This window comes from Podarcis cretensis (genome assembly GCF_951804945.1).
Source record: "Podarcis cretensis genome assembly, chromosome: 4".
Taxonomy (NCBI): Eukaryota; Metazoa; Chordata; class Lepidosauria; order Squamata; family Lacertidae; genus Podarcis; species Podarcis cretensis.
Genome location: NC_137173.1, coordinates 65,828,196 through 65,847,887, shown reverse-complemented (window position 1 = coordinate 65,847,887; position 19,692 = coordinate 65,828,196). Strand labels below are relative to the sequence as shown.

Genomic DNA, 19,692 nt, shown 5'->3' with positions numbered 1-19,692 from the left:
GGAATTAATGAGAGCTCTGAAGAGCTCTCAGCAGTTAAGATGAGAAGGAGGGGGGAGTGTTAGGATGTTGATTAAGATACAGGATGACTAACTGAAGTAAGACAAAGTTGGCAGTGACCTAAGGTCCTGAGGAAACTCTGGGTCATGGAGATACGTAGTCGAAAAAAAGGAGGAAAATTAGGATCAGGGCAAAAGTATACATAGAACCGGCAAGCACATGTGACTGAGCAGTATTGGCAGAAGGGCTGGGGAAAGGCAAGGAATAGAATAAAGGGGATACAGAAATGCTAGATCGGAAGTGTAGATGCTAGCAATAGAATTCTGGCAATTGTTGCTTTGGCTGTTATTGCAAAGTTCTGCTTTTGCAACCCCAAGGAAACAGTGAGGAAGAGACAGCAAGATGACAGTAACAAGAGTAGGCAACTAAATTTCCACATTTTGTCCCAGTTCAAATGTAACAATTTTTACTCTGTGTACTCACACATTTGTTCATTCTTGCTAGGCCATAGTTTGGCTTAGCATTTTGTACGAGCCAGACCATTGTTTTAAACTAACCAGCCAGTTCTTTCAGCTGCAGACTTCTAGTAGGTTCCAGATTGCATTGTGCTTCTAATACTATGTTCTGTGTTAAAAATTGCATGTTTAAGTTAATTGTGCATGCTTCTGCTGTTCAAGTTAATGTGAATTGCCCCCAAAGAGAAATGGTTGAAGACATGGTTTAAGTTGTTCTTTAAAATTATTCTTTTTAAAGTGATGTTTTCACCTTTCTGGCAAGATGCTTCCATTAATTTTTGTGGAAGTTTTAATGAAGCAATAAATCAGAAATTGTTTTATTGTGACAAGAGATAGTTCAGTATGCTTGTATTTGTTTTCTTTTTGATTGGCTTCTGGTTTTGCTCTTGTTCTTTAATCTGTTCATCTTCATAGGATGAAAAAGCAGAGGGATTCATCAGTCTGCCAGAATTTAAAATTGATAGAGCTAGTGAATGTCGCAAGAAGTAGTAAGTACTAGAACAATATTCAAAAATAGATAAAACTGTAAACGTTGAAACAAACATAATTTTAATAAAATGTTCCATTATTGATGCCTTTGTCTGGTAGTATTTATCTTTGTGGAACTTCAATCACTGCTGCTACTACTAATTAATATATATTATCGTTTGCTACTTTAGATACTCACCAAGTTCATTCCTGGTATTTAGGAATAGGTGTTTAGGAATGGCTGCTCACCCCCTTCTCAGGTAGACTATGGTTGCAGACCTCACTTCCATCCACCATCCCCAGCAGCTAAGGACCAATGTGTCTTAGGTGTGCAGCCCTTAGGGGAATTCCCCAGCCAGCAGGGATTCCTTGCCAAAATGCTAGCTTCAAATGGGCCAATAGGAGGCCCTGCCAGATGGACAGTACAGTGGTACCTCAGGTTACAAATGTTTCATGTTACAAAGGCTTCAGGTTACAGACTCCGCTAACCCGGAAGTAGTACCTCAGGTTAAGAACTTTACCTCAGGATGAGAACAGAAATCGTGCAGTGGTGGTGCAGCGGCAGTGGGAGGTCCCATTAGCTAAAGTGGTACCTCAGGTTAAGAACGGTTTCACGTTAAGAACAGACCTCCAGAACGAATTAAGTTCTTAACTAGAGGTACCACTGTACATTGCTAGCTGGCTGGACATTGGCTGTGGGCTATGCCTGGTCACCCAGCAATACATAGGGCATAATTTTTTGTTGTTGATATTATTGGTTACTGTTTTTGATGCTTGGATAGTTCACCTTTACTTTTAACTGATTATATTATCATAATGCATTTTAATTCTTAATATGTGATAAAGCAAAATTCACTTTTTCTAAACTAATGTTGACTTCAATTTGGAAAAATATATATAAGATAATTAATAGTAGAATACACAAGAATGTCATTTGGGCATCCAGCCAAATCTTTCACAAAGCTGCAACTTGGTATGGATGCCAACCTTTATGTGCAGTTCAGTGCCTGTTTAGATTAATAGTGGATTGTGCCAGTGTAATACCCTGCGGTCTAGAATGTAGATCTGATGTTTCAGATGTTGACAGTAATGCTTTTTATAGTTGGTTGAGAGGGAAAGGACCTATGAAATACCTCATTACTGTGAATAACTTCATGATTACAAGTTCAACAGCTTGTCAGAAATTAAGACACATTTGCTTTTTCTGTTCAACTATTGAGTTTTAAAGTTGAAAGTAAAGCCAGAAACACTGTAGTATGAAAAATTATAGGGACTTCCTGTGAAGTATAATTTGGCTAAATGGTATTATATGCAGAAACTTTTATGATATATTTGCCTACTAAATACAAATGCCCCAGTAAATATACTGCTTCATATTTATCAAAAGTATACTGAGTCAAGATAGTGTTTAACTTGACACCATGCTCAGATAGATTTAATTAGGGTGTAATCCTGTCCACACTTACATAGGATTAAATACAACTCAGTGGAGTTTACCTCCACATAGACATACATAGGATTACATGCTTACTGTATCTTTTCACACAAGTAAATCCCAAAATGTGTATAAAGTGCAAATGTTCTTGATTTCAGAGTAGAATTGAAACATATACAACATATAGATGGTATACAGTGTGGCCCAAAAGTAGGTATACAGTCAGTCAATCAATCAATCAATCAATCAATCAATCAAGGATTATTTTTCTTTACTGATACTGTGAATGATGAGAACTTGAGTCAATGAGAAAGAAAGTGGATTCTAAAGCAGTATACCTACTTTTGGGCCAGCCTTTTAATATGAAAAATAATATTGTATACTTAATATTTCACCCATGGTCCTTTGTTATTTCCCCCCCTTCCAGTGCATTCAAAGCTTGCCATCCTAAGATCAAAAGCTTTTACTTTGCTGCTGAGCATCTAGATGACATGAGCAGGTACTGTAACTTAATTTATGTAATGAATCAATCTTGAGTATTTTTGATATTTTTATAGTATTCACCACTTTCTTTTATCAGTCCAAAAGGCCAATGAAAAATTTATTCCCTGAATGTGAGTCATATAAGATATATATATATATATATATATATATATATATATATAATGTTTTATTTTTATTTTTTTTATAATAATTTTTATTAATTTTCCACACAAATAATAAAGAACAATATAAAACAGTACAACTTCAAGCTCATCAGTTCATTCCCTTCTTTCTTTGACTTCCCCATACCTCCCCATCCCTGCATCCTTGTTTAATAATTCTTTAGCAACCCTTAGGTCCATTATCTTAATTCCCTTTCATAAAAATTTCTTAAGTTTTTTTGTTTACTGCTGCAATTCTTTACTTCTTACCCCCTGACATCTTAGCACTCCTCAATTTTGCAATTGTTTTTAAGATATATTTTAAATTTCTTCCAGTCCTCTTCCATTGTCTCTTTCCCCTGGTCCCGGATTCTGCCCGTCATCTCGGCCAGTCCCATAAAGTCAATCACCTTTGTTTGCCATTCTTCCAGAGTAGGTAGTTCTTGCGTCTTCCAATACTTTGCCAGTAGAATTCTTGCTGCTGTAGTGGCATACATAAAGAAAATCCTATCCTTCCTTGACACCACTTGGCCCACCATGCCCAAAAGGAAAGCCTCTGGTTTCTTAGGAAAAGTCCACTTAAGGACCTTCTTAATTTCATTATAGATCATTTCCCAGAAAGCTTTAACCTTTGGGCAGGTCCACCAAAGATGGTAGAAAGTGCCTTCAGTCTCATTACATTTCCAACACTTATTACTAGGCAAATGGTATATTTTTGCAAGCTTGACTGGGGTCATGTACCACCAGTAGATCATTTTCATAATATTTTCCTTTAAGGCATTACATGCAGTAAATTTAATACCGGTGGTCCATAACTGTTCCCAGTCAGCAAACATAATATCATGACCGATATCTTGTGCCCATTTAATCATAGCTGATTTCACCATTTCATCCTGTGTATTCCATTTTAACAGCAAGTTATACATTTTTGATAAGTTCTTAGTATTGGGTTCCAATAATTCTGTTTCTAGTTTTGACTTCTATAATGTTTTAATTGGTGTGTGTGGTGAAGTGGTTAGAGTGTTGGGAGTTCAGGGTTCAAATCCCCACTCAGTCATGAAACCTAGAGCTTAGGCCAGTCACAGTCTCTCAGCCCAACCTACGTCACAGGGTTGTTGTAAGGATAAACTTTGGAGGAAGAGAGCCATGTATGCCACCTTGAGCTCATTGGAGCTCAATGGTGGGATATAAATGTTATATCCCCGAATGCGAAGTATACAGTGAGGGGATAACATTGGAGAGGAGCTAGTGGAGGATAAAAGGTGGCTTTTGCTAGGATTGTGGGAAGTGAGTGGATTTGGCAAAGAATAAGGAGAAGGGGTGACTTTGGCAGTGACTAATGGGAAGGGTGACTTTGGGGGAAGTAGACAAAGTTGGTGAGTGAAGCAAGCAGCAGTGCATCCATGTGTGTGTGTATGTCACACACACAGTGACACTGATCCAGCAAAGATCAGTTTCTAAGCATGGATTATTTCCTCTGGAAAAACAAGAAGCTGCTATCAGTGTAAACATCTGTTGAATGCTCTGATTAATTCTCCTGCCTGGTTCTGGTCTTAATCCAGATGCAGTGTTCGATATAGTTAGCCAGCTAAGAGCAATTTAAAGGAGCCCAAATTACCTTCAACTATTTTGGAACTTAAATCAATTTCATTTTTATCAAAGTGAAAATATATTAAGACAAATCAGTCCATGGAGGGTACTGTACCCCAGTTTCAATTTTCTCTGGCATTTCTTCTTCAAAAATTGCTTGCAATTTTTCACTGTTTCCTGAGTACACTGCATATACCGGTATATATTTCAAGTGCTGGATCACATAAGTGCTTATACACACTAATTGTTCATGAAGTACAACTGGCCCATAAATGTGTTGTTTTCCGTAATGGGGTTCAGTTAGCATTATTTACAGTGAATATCATAGTAATTATTATTTCCAAACATTCAGTCACGCTGGAATGTCTTTTGGGGCTCTGATACATGCATTCATACACATGTAGCTAAACAATTAAGCGGGGATAGAATGAACAGCATAAGCAGTGGCTGCCCATTTTTTCTTGAGTGCTAGGAATGCTGAAGACAGGTACACAGGATATTCCTGGCTCTTAAAAAGAACATTTTGTGTACATCAGAGGTCTGAAGAGTACATATTAAGGTGAGTGAATGAGTACAATATGTTCTAGTGCAGCCGCATCAAACTGCCAACATAGTAGTTGCCAGAACATAGTTTCCAGTAATTAAGAAACTTGTGAAATGATCTAGAGGCACAATGAGTCTTTGTGACACATAGCTCATATACATTTTTCAAAGGGTACTTAAGTCATTCTTGCAAATTACCATGATTAAATGTCAACTTAACTGCAACCATCAAAGATTGTACTGTCTCTTAGATATAGAAATTAATTTAAGTTCATTTAAATTCCTTTCTAGAGACAAAATGCCTCCTTGTTTCCATCTTCTTTTTTTAAGAAGTCCAACATGGAAAAAAATTTCAACTGTTCCTTTGATTTCAAAATAGTGATGGAAGATCTGAGTCTGGGCAGGACTCTGTCTCAAACCTGTTTTCCATGTTGCTGCTTTGCTATGAACTAGCAATAAAAATAGTGCCTATCTAGCCGTGCCAGGAATCACATCTGGGATTAAAGCAATAATCAGGCTCTCCTGCCAAGATTATGCACCCATTATTTTCACTTGGAAACTAATTATTGGCAGGACTGGCCTGACTGATGAAATAGACCTCTACTCACTCAAAATGTGGAAATCATCATAACAGAAGCAACTGATTTTACAGAAGCTTTAGTTTTTTGGTCATACTGCATTATCAATGGTCCAACACAGACAACCATCTTAACCAAATAGTCTTCTACCCTGCTTTTTAAAAAAAATAATAAAAAACGTAGTTTGGGGTTTCTGCCACACTTTCTAATGTGTGGTAAAATTGGGAGCCTTATGAAGTGGCAAATCTTCGCCCCACCTCCATTTACCACTTGGTACTATTTGCCATTTGTTTTCACCTATGAAAACACTTTTGACTTTAGAAACATTTATTTAAAATGAATTATGGCTTCTGAAAAGCTGCATCCATTATGCATTTATAAATTGGGGCAGGAGGCTGTTAGAATTCCTGAGCAACACCTGACACTTTCAACTTGCTAGTGTATATATAGGAGTTAAGGTCTTCCTTTATGTCTTAGTGGTGGTGTTTTCAAATTATTTTTATTAGTTTTCCAAATTATTATAAATCAAACCAAATTACTTTAATTTAATACAATTTCTTCCTATATGCCTTTGTTAATGGGCAATAAAGTGAGAACCCCTTCACTCTGAAATTTGGCAAGTGTGATTCCTGGTGGTGGGGTAGTAAGTAGAATGCCTGGAAATTGCATTAAGAAGCACAGATGTTACAGGCAGAATAGCAGCTGAGTCATCTGTTGAAATCAATGGGAAGAAAAAAGAATGATGAAAATACACCCAGCTTTACCAAGCAGACAGTTCTGTTGGAAGAAGTCTAGGGGACTGGAAGTCTGATTTAGCGTAAGGTTAGAAATTTTTTTATTTAAAAGAATTATTTTTCCTCTCTCTTCCTTCTTGATGCACACAAAGCTTCTCCTATCTCTTTGTTATACTATATGATATCTGTGCTGCAAAATTGGAGAGTGAACTTTTTTCCTGCTGGTATGACAAATAAGGCTTTAAATGTACAGTATTGACGAAAACTTTGTAACAGGATTTGATCTTGAGAAATTGGAACAGCAAGAATTCTTCAGTATGATGACGTATTTGTGAGCAATATCTAACAGATATTTGAATACCTTGAAATGTTTCATTTTAAGAACTTTCAGTATCCTCGTACAAGGTTTTCTATTTGAAACAAAATTGTATATGTCAAAATAGTTTTACAAGAAAATTCCATCTAACAAGACAGCTGAATGAAACATAGGTCTTACTGCCTTATCTTGTCAAGAAGCTGTAAATATTCGAATAAAAGACCACATACAAAGTCATGTAACTTGTTAAAGCATTGTCAGTGATGCATTTAAAATATTATTACAGGTGGTTAAACAGAATTAATATGCTTGCTGCTGGTTATGCAGAAAGAGAGAGGATCAAACAAGAGCAAGGTATGGTAGAATTATTTTGTTTGCTTCACTTAACCTCCCTACTTAAAGGATATGTATTCTGTGCTTTATTGCAGAACCCTAATTTTCTTATTTAAGAATATTCCCTCAGTTACCGCAACTGTTGTTCTTATGCAGTACTTTATTCGAACACATAGGAACTTTAAAAAATATTCAGGGCATGTTTGACTACAAAAAAGGACCTGTTATATATGTGTTGATGATTGATGGATCAGGTTTTTTCCCTAAAGCATATTGATTTTATATATTTAACTTTGGAAAGACACTAAAGGCTGATTACATTTTTATTTTTTCTAATTCTTTATTAGGCCAAAGTGTGCTTAGCAAATGATACAGAGATAAAGAGAGGTGTAATAAAACAGTGTCATTTTGTTTAGTAGATAGCACTGTGAGGGAAGGGAGTGAGATAACTGAGGATTCAGACATACAGCTGCAAATATAATGTTTTAAGTGCAATATACAATATGACACTAGTTGGCAATGGTGAGCCTTATGGAAAATTCACGTATTTTTAAAAAGCTTTTAAAAAAGCATTTTCAGAACTTTTTTATATCTGTGTAGATTCCACCTGAGAGTGCTCCTGTCTGGAGTGGTTGTTCTTCTAACCAGAAGATTTGGGGTTGACCTGTCAGACAGCCCTGCAGCCTGCTGGTGTTGCTTTTTAATTGCAGGGAAATTCATTGCCATTAACAATTATACATGAAAGGACTGGTGCCATATATACAGTGGTACCTCGGGTTACATACACTTCAGGCTACATATGCTTCAGGTTACAGACTCCGCTAACCCAGAAATAGTACCTCGGATTAAGAACTTTGCTTCAGGATGAGAACAGAAATCGTGCTCCAGTGGCGCGGCGGCAGCGGGAGGCCCCATTAGCTAAAGTGGTTCTTCAGGTTAAGAACAGTTTCAGGTTAAGAACGGACTTCCGGAACGAATTAAGTACTTAAACCGAGGTACCACTGTAACTGGGATCTCAGTGGGTGATTAAACTGGAAGGATTCTATCCTAGCTATGTATTCCAAAAGGAACAATCCTGTCAGCTAAGGTGGCCTCAATGGCAAGGAGTGCATATTTCCATCTATGGCTGGTTTGGCAGCTATGGTCATTCATGGACCAAGATAGTTTGCCACCAGTAACTCATGTTCTAGTGACCTTAGTGTTTGTTTATTGCAATGTGTTCTGTGTGGGGCTGCCCTTGAAAACTGACCAGAGCACCTCTCATTTCTTGTGCTTGGCTAGCTGTTTGCTTTACCAGGACGCCAAGACCCATGGAACAAGCATAGAGACAATTGTATACAGAGAACACAAGTGCAGATCATCATAGTGCCTACTCTATGCCAGTGATGGTGACAAAACATACTTAATTCTCCACCACCATTATATTCTCAAATAGCAGTCCTTTAGAACTTTGATCAGAAGGGCAATGACAGGCCTAGACAGCATCTTGAGAAGTAGAGACATCACCTTGCCAACAAAGGTTCGTATAGTTAAAGCCATGGTTTTCCCAGTAGTGATGTATGGAAGTGAGAGCTGGACCATAAAGAAGGCTGATCGCCGAAAAATTGATGCTTTTGAATTATGGTGCTGGAGGAGACTCTTGAGAGTCCCATGGACTGCAAGAAGATCAAACCTCTCCATTCTGATGGAAATCAGCCCTGAGTGCTCACTGGAAGGACAGATTGTGAAGCTGAGGCTCCAGTACTTTGGCCACCTCATGAGAAGAGAAGACTCCCTGGAGAAGACCCTGATGTTGGGAAAGATGGAGGGCACAAGGAGAAGGGGGCAACAGAGGACGAGATGGTTGGATAGTGTTTTCGAGGTTACCAGCATGAGTCTGACCAAACTGCGGGAGGCAGTGGAGGACAGGAGTGCCTGGCGTGCTCTGGTCCATGGGGTCACGAAGAGTCGGACACGACTAAACAACTAAACAACAAAGAACTTTGATAAAGGGATTATTACAACACAGCTCTAGGATGGTTGTATTAGAACCCTTGAAGGCCTGCTTTTATTCATTAGAATGAATTATGAGGATGGAATCCACATTAACATATATCTTCCATTGCTCCCCTTTTCTGATTATGACACATGAATTTTGAAGAACTTGATTTCTGCAATAATACAGGGTTGTTGTTGTTTTAATTTGCATTGTTTAGATTACTGGAGTGAAAGTGATAAGGAAGAAGTAGACACGCCATCAACACCCAAACAAGACAGCCCACCTCCACCATACGACACATACCCACGACCTCCTTCGGTAAGTGTTCATTTGTAATAACTAGCTGCCATTGACCCAGAGTGAGAATACAGAAATACTTTTTGGGTAGTAGCTCTTACGCAACCTTCATCCATTTCAACTGAGTTTGCACTTTGGGGTGAATGATGTTGGAAGTATCCTGTATAAATGCTTGATGTCAGAGGAATTATGTTTGTATATATTCAGTTTTTTGGTCCTGTATCAAAGTATAATGTAAGAATAAATACCCTGAACCACTGCATAGAACAACAATCATGACAGGTATGTAGGATCTTTATTTATATCTTTATTTAGCAGGATCTAACATTGAAAAAGCATCTTCCAGTTCTCATTAAAACAGTTAAAATAGTAGAACAGCTGCTTTATTAAAAAGATTTGTTAAGAAATAAGGTCTTTTTTAGACTATCCTTCGAGGAACAAATTTAAATCTGTACATGGCAATTATAAATTGAAGCTAAGCCAAGGTAAAATACTGGCAGCATTCCTGCTTTAACCAACATGAACTAAGTTTCTCACAAAAGCTTATCCTCCTTCAGATAAGAATAGATTCTGTGCTTCCTTTCAAGTTCTTTGTGTATTAAAAATAGACTTTTCTATTACAAAACAAGTAGACCATACCAAATATTAATACATAATTGTACAAATGGCCAGATAATAAAGGGTATCCTTAATATGCCATCAGATGTGAAGTAATGCTGATGTAAGGAGAGTAAACAATAAGCTTGTATGATAGATGCATTTGAGTACACTCTCCAGTAGACAGAGGTGTATTTTTTTCCATACCATAGGAAACCTATTTTTCCAGATCCTCTTAAATCCTCTTCCCAATATTCTTTTGGGGTTTATTGGAAGCAGACTGCATATTTAAAAATGCTTCCTTAAGAACTTTAGTTTTTGAAGCTAGTTCAAGTGCCAGAAAAACATTCTAGTCCATCCAAAAAAGTGCTAAGTTCATTTGGGAAGTCTGGATGTGATTGTGTCATTTTATTTAATTACAAGAGAATAGGTATCTTAATAATTAAAGAATCTGTTGAGGTCATATTGAATCCCAATTCTGTCTCCAATGCCACTGGGCCCAATCTTACAAAATGAATTTCAGCAATAACAAATGTCATGTTCTACACTTAGGCTGGAGGAACCAACTGCACAAATATAAGATGGGGGACATCTGACTTGCCAGTAGTACATGTGAAAAGGATCTAGGGGTCTTAGTAGACCACAGGCTTAACATGAGTCAACAGTGTGAGTCAGCAGCAAAAAAACTGGTGCTATTCTAGACTGTATCAACAGAAGTATAGTGTCCCTATCAAGGGAAGCAGTAGTCCCATTCTATTCTGCCTTGGTCAGACTATGCCTGAAGTACTGTGTCCAGTTTTGGACACCACAATTTAAAAAGGATATTGACAAGCTGCAACATGTTCAAAGGAAGATTACTAAGATAATCAAGGGGCTGGAAACCAAGCTTATGAAGAACAGTTGAAGGAATTGGGTATGTTCAGCCTGGTAAAGAGGAGGCTGAGAGGAGATATGATAGCCACATTCAGATATCTAAAGAGTTGTCATATGGAAGATGGAGCAAGCTTGCTTTTTTCAGCCCTGGAAACTAGGACCCGAACCAATGGCTTCAAGTTACAAGAAAGGAGATTCCAATGAAACACCAGGAGGAACCTTCTGACAGGTAGAGCTGTTTGGCAGTGGAATAGGCTCCCACAAGAGGTGGCAAACTCTCCTTCACTGGAGGTTTTTAAACAGAAGTTCAATGACTATCTGTAATAGATGCTTTAGTTGAGTTTCTTGCATTGCATGGGGATGGCTAGATGACCCTTGGGGTCCCTTCCAACTCTATGATTCTATAAAATAAGTCGTATTTTCCCATGCTAGCTTTGAAGCTCTGACTTTGCCTAGCTGATTTTCTTTCTTTTTTTCCAACTATGCTAAAGGAGTCACAGAATAACATTGTTTCAAGAGGCATAACTGAAATCATATGAAGTCATCTTTGATCTTACATTAGAATTTCCATATCCAGCAAAGAGATTTTTTGCAAGCTATCTTTTGTGTTTGTGCCAACTGACTGAATGACTGCACTGTGCATGAATGCCAATATGAGTAGCAAGGCATTTTCTCAGCTACAGTCTCAGTTTCATCTCACCACCACTACACCATTCAGTTTGTGAAGGTGTCAGGGGTGCTATAACACACAGTTGGAAGGTAAAGTTGATGAATGGTTAATCTCAAAGCTTCTGCTTAACACCCTCCCTCTGCAATGCCTGCCTCAAAAAATATCATACTCCTTTTCTGCAGTGTACCAAAAGTTTTATGCTTTGGGTGATTGCTGCTGGTTGACTTAAGGCATGTTAATAAATCTTGCAGCTAGAGACAAAGAAGACTTATCTGGATTACCCCAGGAGCACTTTGGAAAAGTGATTTCTTATTCCCTCTATCCAGTGCTTACAAAAGGGAAGGGCCACATGACTTCTCCACAGCTGCTTTTTCTTCCTGTATATTGCCTCATTGCCAGGTCTTTTCCAGATCTCACCTTGCAGCCTGATCCTGATAATCTGTGTGGAAGACCAAGAGCATCTTTCTAGTAGTTGATTCATGAGTAGGGACTAAGTATTTCATCACTTTGGATCAATAGATTTGTCTCCAAATGCAACAGGGATAGAGAAATTCTTCAATGGTGCACAAACCAAGTAGCTAACCCAGGTAGTCTTTATTTAAAAAGTAGTCAAGGTGGCTACTCAGCATTTACCCCTCTTCATTTTTGGAAGAGCTTTCAACAAGACCCTGGTAAAAGATACATAGGTAATATTTGTGACAACTTCTGGTTTCTGGTTTTTCAAACAGAAATAAAACCACCATTTAATTCTGACATTCATATAATTTGTAGTGTAGGGACTGATTTTTGTATGCCACAGTAGATCCCATGAAACTGACACAAAGCACATATGGAGTTCTCTGGATTATTCTTTAAAGGCTATTCATAAATTCTTATGGCATTCTGTAAATGTCAGTGACTGCATTTAGGAGCAAGTTTTTTCCTCTTCTCCAGTGATCTGCAGGGTTTCGCCTAAAATCAGATTTTAGTACTATTAGCTGTAACTGAACCATTATTTGAATCACTTAGTTTGGTAACACACTGTTTTCTGAATATTGCCTTTATTATTTAGATTAACCTTGCCTTTCAAATGCATTATGAGGGTGACTTTATCATAAAACAGCAACTCTATTAACTGTGGAATCAAGGGATCCTTAAGTATATTAAATAGCTAGTAAAGGTAAAGGTACCCCTGCCCGTATGGGCCAGTCGTGTCCGACTCAATAATAATAATAATAATAATAATAATAATAATAATAATAATTTATTATTTGTACCCCGCCCATCTGGCTGGGTTTCCCCAGCCACTCTGGGCGGCTTCCATAAAAACCAAAAATACACTAAAATATCACAGATTAAAAACTTCCCTGAACAGGGCTGCCTTAAGATGTCTTCTGAATGTCAGGTAGTTATTTATCGCTTTGACATCTGATGGGAGGGCGTTCCACAGGGCAGGCGCCACGACCGAGAAGGCCCTCTGCCTGGTTCCCTGTAGCTTTGCTTCTCGCAATGAAGGAACCGCCAGAAGGCCCTCAGCGCTGGACCTCAGCGTCCGGGCAGAACGATGGGGGTGGAGACGCTCCTTCAGGTATACTGGGCCAAGGCCGTTTAGGGCTTTAAAGGTCAACACCAGCACTTTGGATTGTGCTCGGAAACGTACTGGGAGCCAATGTAGGTCTTTCAAGACCGGTGTTATGTGGTCTCGGCGGCCGCCCCCATTCACCAGTCTAGCTGCCGCATTCTGGATTAGTTGACTCTAGGGTTGTGCGCCCATCTCACTTAAGAGGCCGGGGGCCAGCGCTGTCCAGAGACACTTCCGGGTCACGTGGCCAGCGTGATGAAGCTGCTCTGGCGAGCCAGCACCAGCGCAGCACACGGAAACGCCGTTTACCTTCCCGCTGTAAAGCGGTACCTATTTATCTACTTGCACTTAAGAGTGCTTTCGAACTGCTAGGTGGGCAGGAGCTGGGACCCAAAGACGGGAGCTCACCCCGCCGCGGGGATTCAAACCGCCGACCATGCGATCGGCAAGCCCTAGGCACTGAGGGTTTACCCACAGTGCCACCCGCATCCCTTGATTAAATAGCTAGCTTCATTGTAATAACAGTTGGGAGAATATCAGAACTGGGCCCAAAGACTGGAGTGGTAAAAAGACCTTGTAGTTGTTTGACTACAGACAGATGTCGCATACACTATTTCTTTACTGTTTTGAACCTTGAGATTTTAACTGAACAATTTGAAGCTAGATAGAAGCAAATACAACTCTTATTCAAAATGTTTGCCTGGTGTATGTGTAGGAGCATAAAGCAATAAATAATCACTTCTAAATGTTGATGTTTATAGCCAATATGAAACACAGAATGGCAAGGAATATAGTGCAACAAAGCCAAATAATGATTGTACTCAAGGAAATTTGTGCTTCAGATGATCCTCCTAAGATTAATTGGATGGCTACATATGATGTATTGGGCCTTTTTGGCTGGGATACTCTATTCTCTTTCTGATAGTTCTTTTTTTAAGGATTATGGTTTTGTAGATAGATATCAATTTTTTTTCTTTGAAATATCCTTTTATGAACTAGGAGTTGGAAAATACATGTTAATAATAAAACCTATATCCTTGCTAGCTGTAGTACATGATGGCCTTTGAATATTACAAACATTCAGCTATCTTCATAACTGATCTGAAACCAGAATCTATATTCATGTTGCAGATGAGCTGCGCAAGCCCTTTTGTGGAACCAAAGCATAGCCGACTCTCTTCCACTGAAACTTCCCAGTCACAATCTTCACACGAGGAATTCCGTCAGGAACCAGTTGGGAGTACTACTGAATCTCCCATCCGCAAAACAGCCAGCCAGCGACGTTCTTGGCAGGATTTAATAGAGACTCCGCTGACAAGCTCAGGGTTGCACTACCTTCAGACTCTACCACTTGAGGACTCTGTTTTCTCTGACTCAGCTGTTATCTCTCCAGAACACAGGCGGCAGTCAACTCTTCCTACTCAAAAGTGCCACCTGCAGGATCACTATGGCCCTTTCCCTTTAGTGGAGGGTGAGAAAATGCAAGCCCTAAATGGGAATGGGGGCAAGCCCCGCAGTTATACTCTGCCCCGGGATAGTGGGTTCAACCATTGCTGCCACACACTCTCTGTCAGTGCCTCCAGCCATCAGGAAGAATTGCCACAGAAAGAGCAAGAAGACGAAGAAGAGGGAAGGCAAATTGCACCAGAAAACCAAGAAGATGAAAGTAAGCACTAATTATATTTAAAATTGATTAGAAATAAATTGCATGTAGAAAAGGGAAATTGTTTAATTGTGAATATGACTTTCAATCATACCTTTTTCTGTACATAGTAGAAATAATTAGCTTTTGACACAAAAATTAACTTTTTATGCATGCTAACTTGAGAAATCAAATTTTAGAACAGCTTTATTTGCAGCACAGTTATTCTTCATGTTTATTATCATTATTTGGGGGGGGGGGTTCCCATGGAGGGGTATTTTGCCTATACTAGTGTGCTTCTGTCTTGGATGCTAGTTTCTTTCACAGGCATGATTTTCTTGTTTTGTGATAAGTGTGTTTGTGTTGTTCCTCAAACTTAGGAAAGAAAATCTTTGATGGTGAATATGAAATATTTATTTCTAGTCCTAGGGCTCTTGCAGTCTGGAAGGCTCCAATCCTGATAGTTTAAGTTAGGCAGTAGGTAGCTTTCCTAATTCAGTTTGCTCCTGCCTTCGTCGAAAGCAGTCAGGCTGCCATTAAACTCCCATCTCTATTCTGCTGAGACAATATTTTTCTTTCTTTGAATGACTTTTCAGTCTGTCTTTCTGCCTTTTGCCCTGCTTGCATTTGGCTTATTTTCTCCCCTTTGTGGCTTGCTGGTTCACATTTTCTCTACTTTCTCCTTAAAAAACCCCAACACTAAAAAAATTTAAAATCAACCCCTTTGCCTCCTCTTTGTCTAGCCTCTTCTCTACCCCACTTTTTTCTTCTGGCTCTTTGGTGGAGACTAGTGAGAGTGGAATACCAGCCTCTTTAAATACGGCTTTAGCAGGCAGCCTCAGGTCCAGGTGTGAGTGCTGTATCAGTGTTTCAGAAGTGTCCCTTTAGTGGGAATGACAGCAGACCACCCTTCCTCTGCAGCATCTCGTGGCTCCAGCCAGCCAATAGCCCACAAGGCAACAGAGGCTCCTGATTGGATCTTAAGAGTAGTATTCCATTGCTAGGGTAAAGTCATCCTCCCCCAGTTAGATTTGACTACAATATTTTGTCCTAGATAGGTCCTAGTTTCTCCTTTGTTGCTGTTATGGATTTCTTGTACAATTAGGCTGGCCTAAATTCCAACATAGATAGATGCTGATTTAAAAAGGCAACATGCAATGAAAGATTGTTCACTAATACTGCACCATTTTCTACTGCATACTGAAAACCCAGTAAACGAATGGGTGTAAAATATAAGCATAATAGCTACTGAGCATACAAGCCAAAACTCAAGTTTCTTGTTATTATGGTTATCAGTATTCTGCTCATATTATTGGCACTTTATTTTACAGTATAAGTACATGTCACATATTTTACTGCTCTACTCCTTTGTCATTAGCTGCAGCCTCACATTACAAAAGTGGCTGGAATTTTTCCTGACATAGAGAGATGTGGTTTAAAAACTTGTCCTGCTTAATTTCTGCATCTTAAGATACTGTTAAAGGCACCAGAAAAGAAAAAAAAAGTGATAAGTGTAGATAGCAATACTTTTTCAAAATGTTAAATGGTTTACTGGGAACATTGCATACATAACATTTATAAAGCAAAACCTGGTGAATAATAGTTGCCACTTCACAGCTTTCGCTGCTATTTTGTTCATTGCCCTGAGCAGGGATAAAATTCAGACTGGCAATATTTTTAAAAAAATAAGTCATAAGGGGAAGTTGATTGAGGAGTACAGGAAGAGAAGTAAACTCCGAGCCTTATATGTGTGTTTATATAAAATTATGCTTCCTGTGCTGAGAAGCCATCCTGTGAGCCGTACTTGTAATATGCTAGAAGATGCAAGATACTGTTTTCTGGTGCAACATACAAATTTTTGAAGTAGCATAAAATGGATTCCTTCATCTCAGAGGGTTTTGAAGATCCTCTCTGAATTTATTTCATTTCATTCAGACCTACTTCAGCCATCTCTCATTTTGTAGAATGTGAAAAGAGAAAACTATTTTTGCTGTGTATATTCCATCTACTAGGTTAAGAAAGGCAATGCTACAGAGAAGAAAGCACATAGCACTGGTGTAAAATACTTAATGCAAGTGCTAAAACTGGCCATAAATTTTGCCTTAGCTGTTTAACATTCTGAGCAGAATAACAGTGTGTTGCTATCTGCCACAGTGAAAGCTTAAAAGGTCAATGAGAGATGTATTTCCCTGAACACTTGAGGACTTACATCAGAATACACAATTTTCTAGTTTCCTGGCTCATATCCAACATGTTTTTGGAGCTGTGTGTAGAAGAATAAATTAAAATTATTTATTAGTTAATTTATTAATAATTTTTAAAACACCCTCTTCATTTAGATATCAGAACAGTGTACAAAATAAGACCAAAGTGGTCATACCACCATAGTAATAGTGAATAACTTGATGCTAATAAGGATAACAGTCTGCACCAATCATACTTCTACATTCTTTGCACTGTATGCATGATAAACACACTGGCAAACGTAAGTGTACCTGAAGATTAAATTATACGGTGGCTCTTACAATCACATGAGACATGCAACTCATGTGTACCAATTAAAGAAGCTACATTTTAACTTGAAATGGTAGATGTTGCATGGCTTACTATATGCCTAAAAATAATGGATCCTGGTATACAAGTACCCAAACTGTGGGAGGCAGCGGAAGACAGAAGTGCCTGGCGTGCTCTGGTCCATGGGGTCACGAAGAGTTGGACACGACTAAACGACTAAACAAAACAACAACAACATACAAGTACCATAAGCACTGATAACTGGGAAACACTGGCCTGCGAGCATTCCAACTGGAGAACAGCCTTTACCAAAGGTGTCACAGACTTTGAAGGAGCATGAACTCAGGGTGAAAAGGAGAAACGAGTTAAGAGAAAGGCACGTTTGACAACCCTTCACCAAGATCAACTCTCACCTGGAAACCTCTCTCCCCCCCTGTGGAAGAATGCGTGGATCCAGAATTGACCTCCACAGTCACTTATGGACTCACTGTTAAGGTGTTCATGGAAGATAATCTTACTCAGCTACGAGTGATCACCAAAGAAAGAAGGGAAAGAACAAGTACCATACATCCTACTTTTTAAATAGATTGTATAATTTATACTTACAGCATTTTTATTGTGGTTCCTTTTTTATCTGGGAAGCATAAAGCAGTGTTGAACATCCTTTGGTTTAGCTACCGCTGTGTAAACCTAAGTTGCTGTGTTTTTTCCCAAGGGCTTGCTGGGTAGGATAGACTTTGAAATGATATAGATCACTTGAGTTGTCTGCACCAGACAGAATCTATTAAGTATAGTTGATGTTCTGGCTACTTTGTTAGTTCTTTGAATCTTCCCTGGCAGGCAGGCAGAAGGACCATTAACATGTTATATTTCTCCCTCTGGAACTCTTCAGTGTAATAAATGCACATGTATCCAGTGGCATCTTGGATGTTCAAAGCTATAAAAAATGACAAGTGATGTATCACTTTAGAAATATGAGTAAGTTCTGTTGAGTAGTTGAAAGTATACTACAACTGGGAAAGAACTTTCTGTTCTATAACAGCCAACATGTTTTTTATAAGTCACCTTCATTGGTTAAAAAAACATGTACCCAGTATAACCTGACATGATCACTCCTTGTGTCCTTAACAGAACCAAACATAAGAAATAAAAGTCTAAAAATGAACTGTATAAAATATGTATTTTATGCTTGGTTACATTTAAAGCTCCAATACAAATCCTTCCACTGTCAGGTGGCGTCGTGGCCTGGCCACAGCCATGTCTGCAACCTGGGAGCATCGCCTGGGTGGATTCCAGCCTCCTCGCAGATTGGCCAATGGTGGGCAGGCATGGGCTGGAGTTCCCCGGGGGCAGACCCAACTGACCAATAAGCGTCACTTTGGGTCCACTCCCAGGGGGGATAAATTGAGGCCTGACCAGGTTTTCTTCCCAGTTTGTCAGTCTTTGTTACTGCTTTTGCTGCTTTCAAAGGTTAGTCACTTAAATTGATTTCCCAAATTTTCTTTCATTATAAATTTGGTTTCACTTCTAATCCAGTTTTATCACTATTTCTGATACTCCAATTTGATTATTGTTGACATGGGGACTATGTGCTGTTGACAGTGTGGGATGCATGTGGTTAGAAGGCCAAAAAGGCAAGCAAGGTAGGGGTTTGATTTAAACTGATTTAAATTAGGCAAAATATTTGTCAGTACATTGTTAGCTCTTTTGACTTCTGGAGAGGAAAATGGCGGACTAGATATCACCTGTCAACAGTCTGTTGACAGAGATAATTATGTGGTGATTAATGGTAGCGAAAGGCATAAATCTTGGTTATTACATTCTCTCTGAGAAGAGAGTGGCCTAGAACAGAGGAATTTCAATCATGTCCAAACACAACATAATAGTCCTGAGGGTCAGTCCTGAGGGCATAAAGTGGGCAATACCTCCTTTTCTTTAATTACTTTTGAGACTGTTATAAATTATAACTGAAGTGATCTCTCCGCTTGTTGAAATTTGCATCTGGAATGTGAACTGACTTATGAAGAGATGATCACTGAAAGCCTGAAAGCAAAACAGAAAGAATGTTTTAATAGTTTACGACTAAGAAAGATTTTAAGTGGCTAAGGAGCATTCCAACTGTTAGAAATTTTTATTTTATTCTTAACCTTCCATCCCTTTGATGAAAGTACTGGCTGCAAACTGAAACTAGTTTTATTTATGCCTCTGTGGGAAAAGAATGCTGTCTGGAGATAAGGAGATGGGAGAGTCAAGCTGTTAAGGCAGAGACAGTAAGACTTTAAGGTGGAGAGTGAGTTATTAATATGACCAAGAACACTCAGTATGGCAAAAACACTGTTGGACACCCCATTGACTGTTGGAATCATGCAGCGATTACTGGATGAGCAATTAAAATTTGAGATCAGA

At 38.8% G+C, this 19,692-nt stretch overlaps 1 protein-coding gene across 4 annotated transcripts in view; it reads left to right on the top strand.

Annotated features, from left to right (window-relative positions):
• CNKSR2 (connector enhancer of kinase suppressor of Ras 2) overlaps positions 1–19,692 on the top strand; it is a 248,492-nt gene that overhangs the window by 200,663 nt on the left and 28,137 nt on the right. For all 4 annotated transcript variants that reach the window (XM_079972207.1, XM_079972208.1, XM_079972206.1 and 1 more), the window contains 5 exons: positions 928–1,001; positions 2,844–2,915; positions 7,108–7,175; positions 9,350–9,450; positions 14,262–14,796. In XM_079972207.1, coding sequence (XP_079828333.1) covers positions 928–1,001; positions 2,844–2,915; positions 7,108–7,175; positions 9,350–9,450; positions 14,262–14,796 — 850 coding nt within the window. The remainder of the gene's footprint in view (positions 1–927; positions 1,002–2,843; positions 2,916–7,107; positions 7,176–9,349; positions 9,451–14,261; positions 14,797–19,692) is intronic.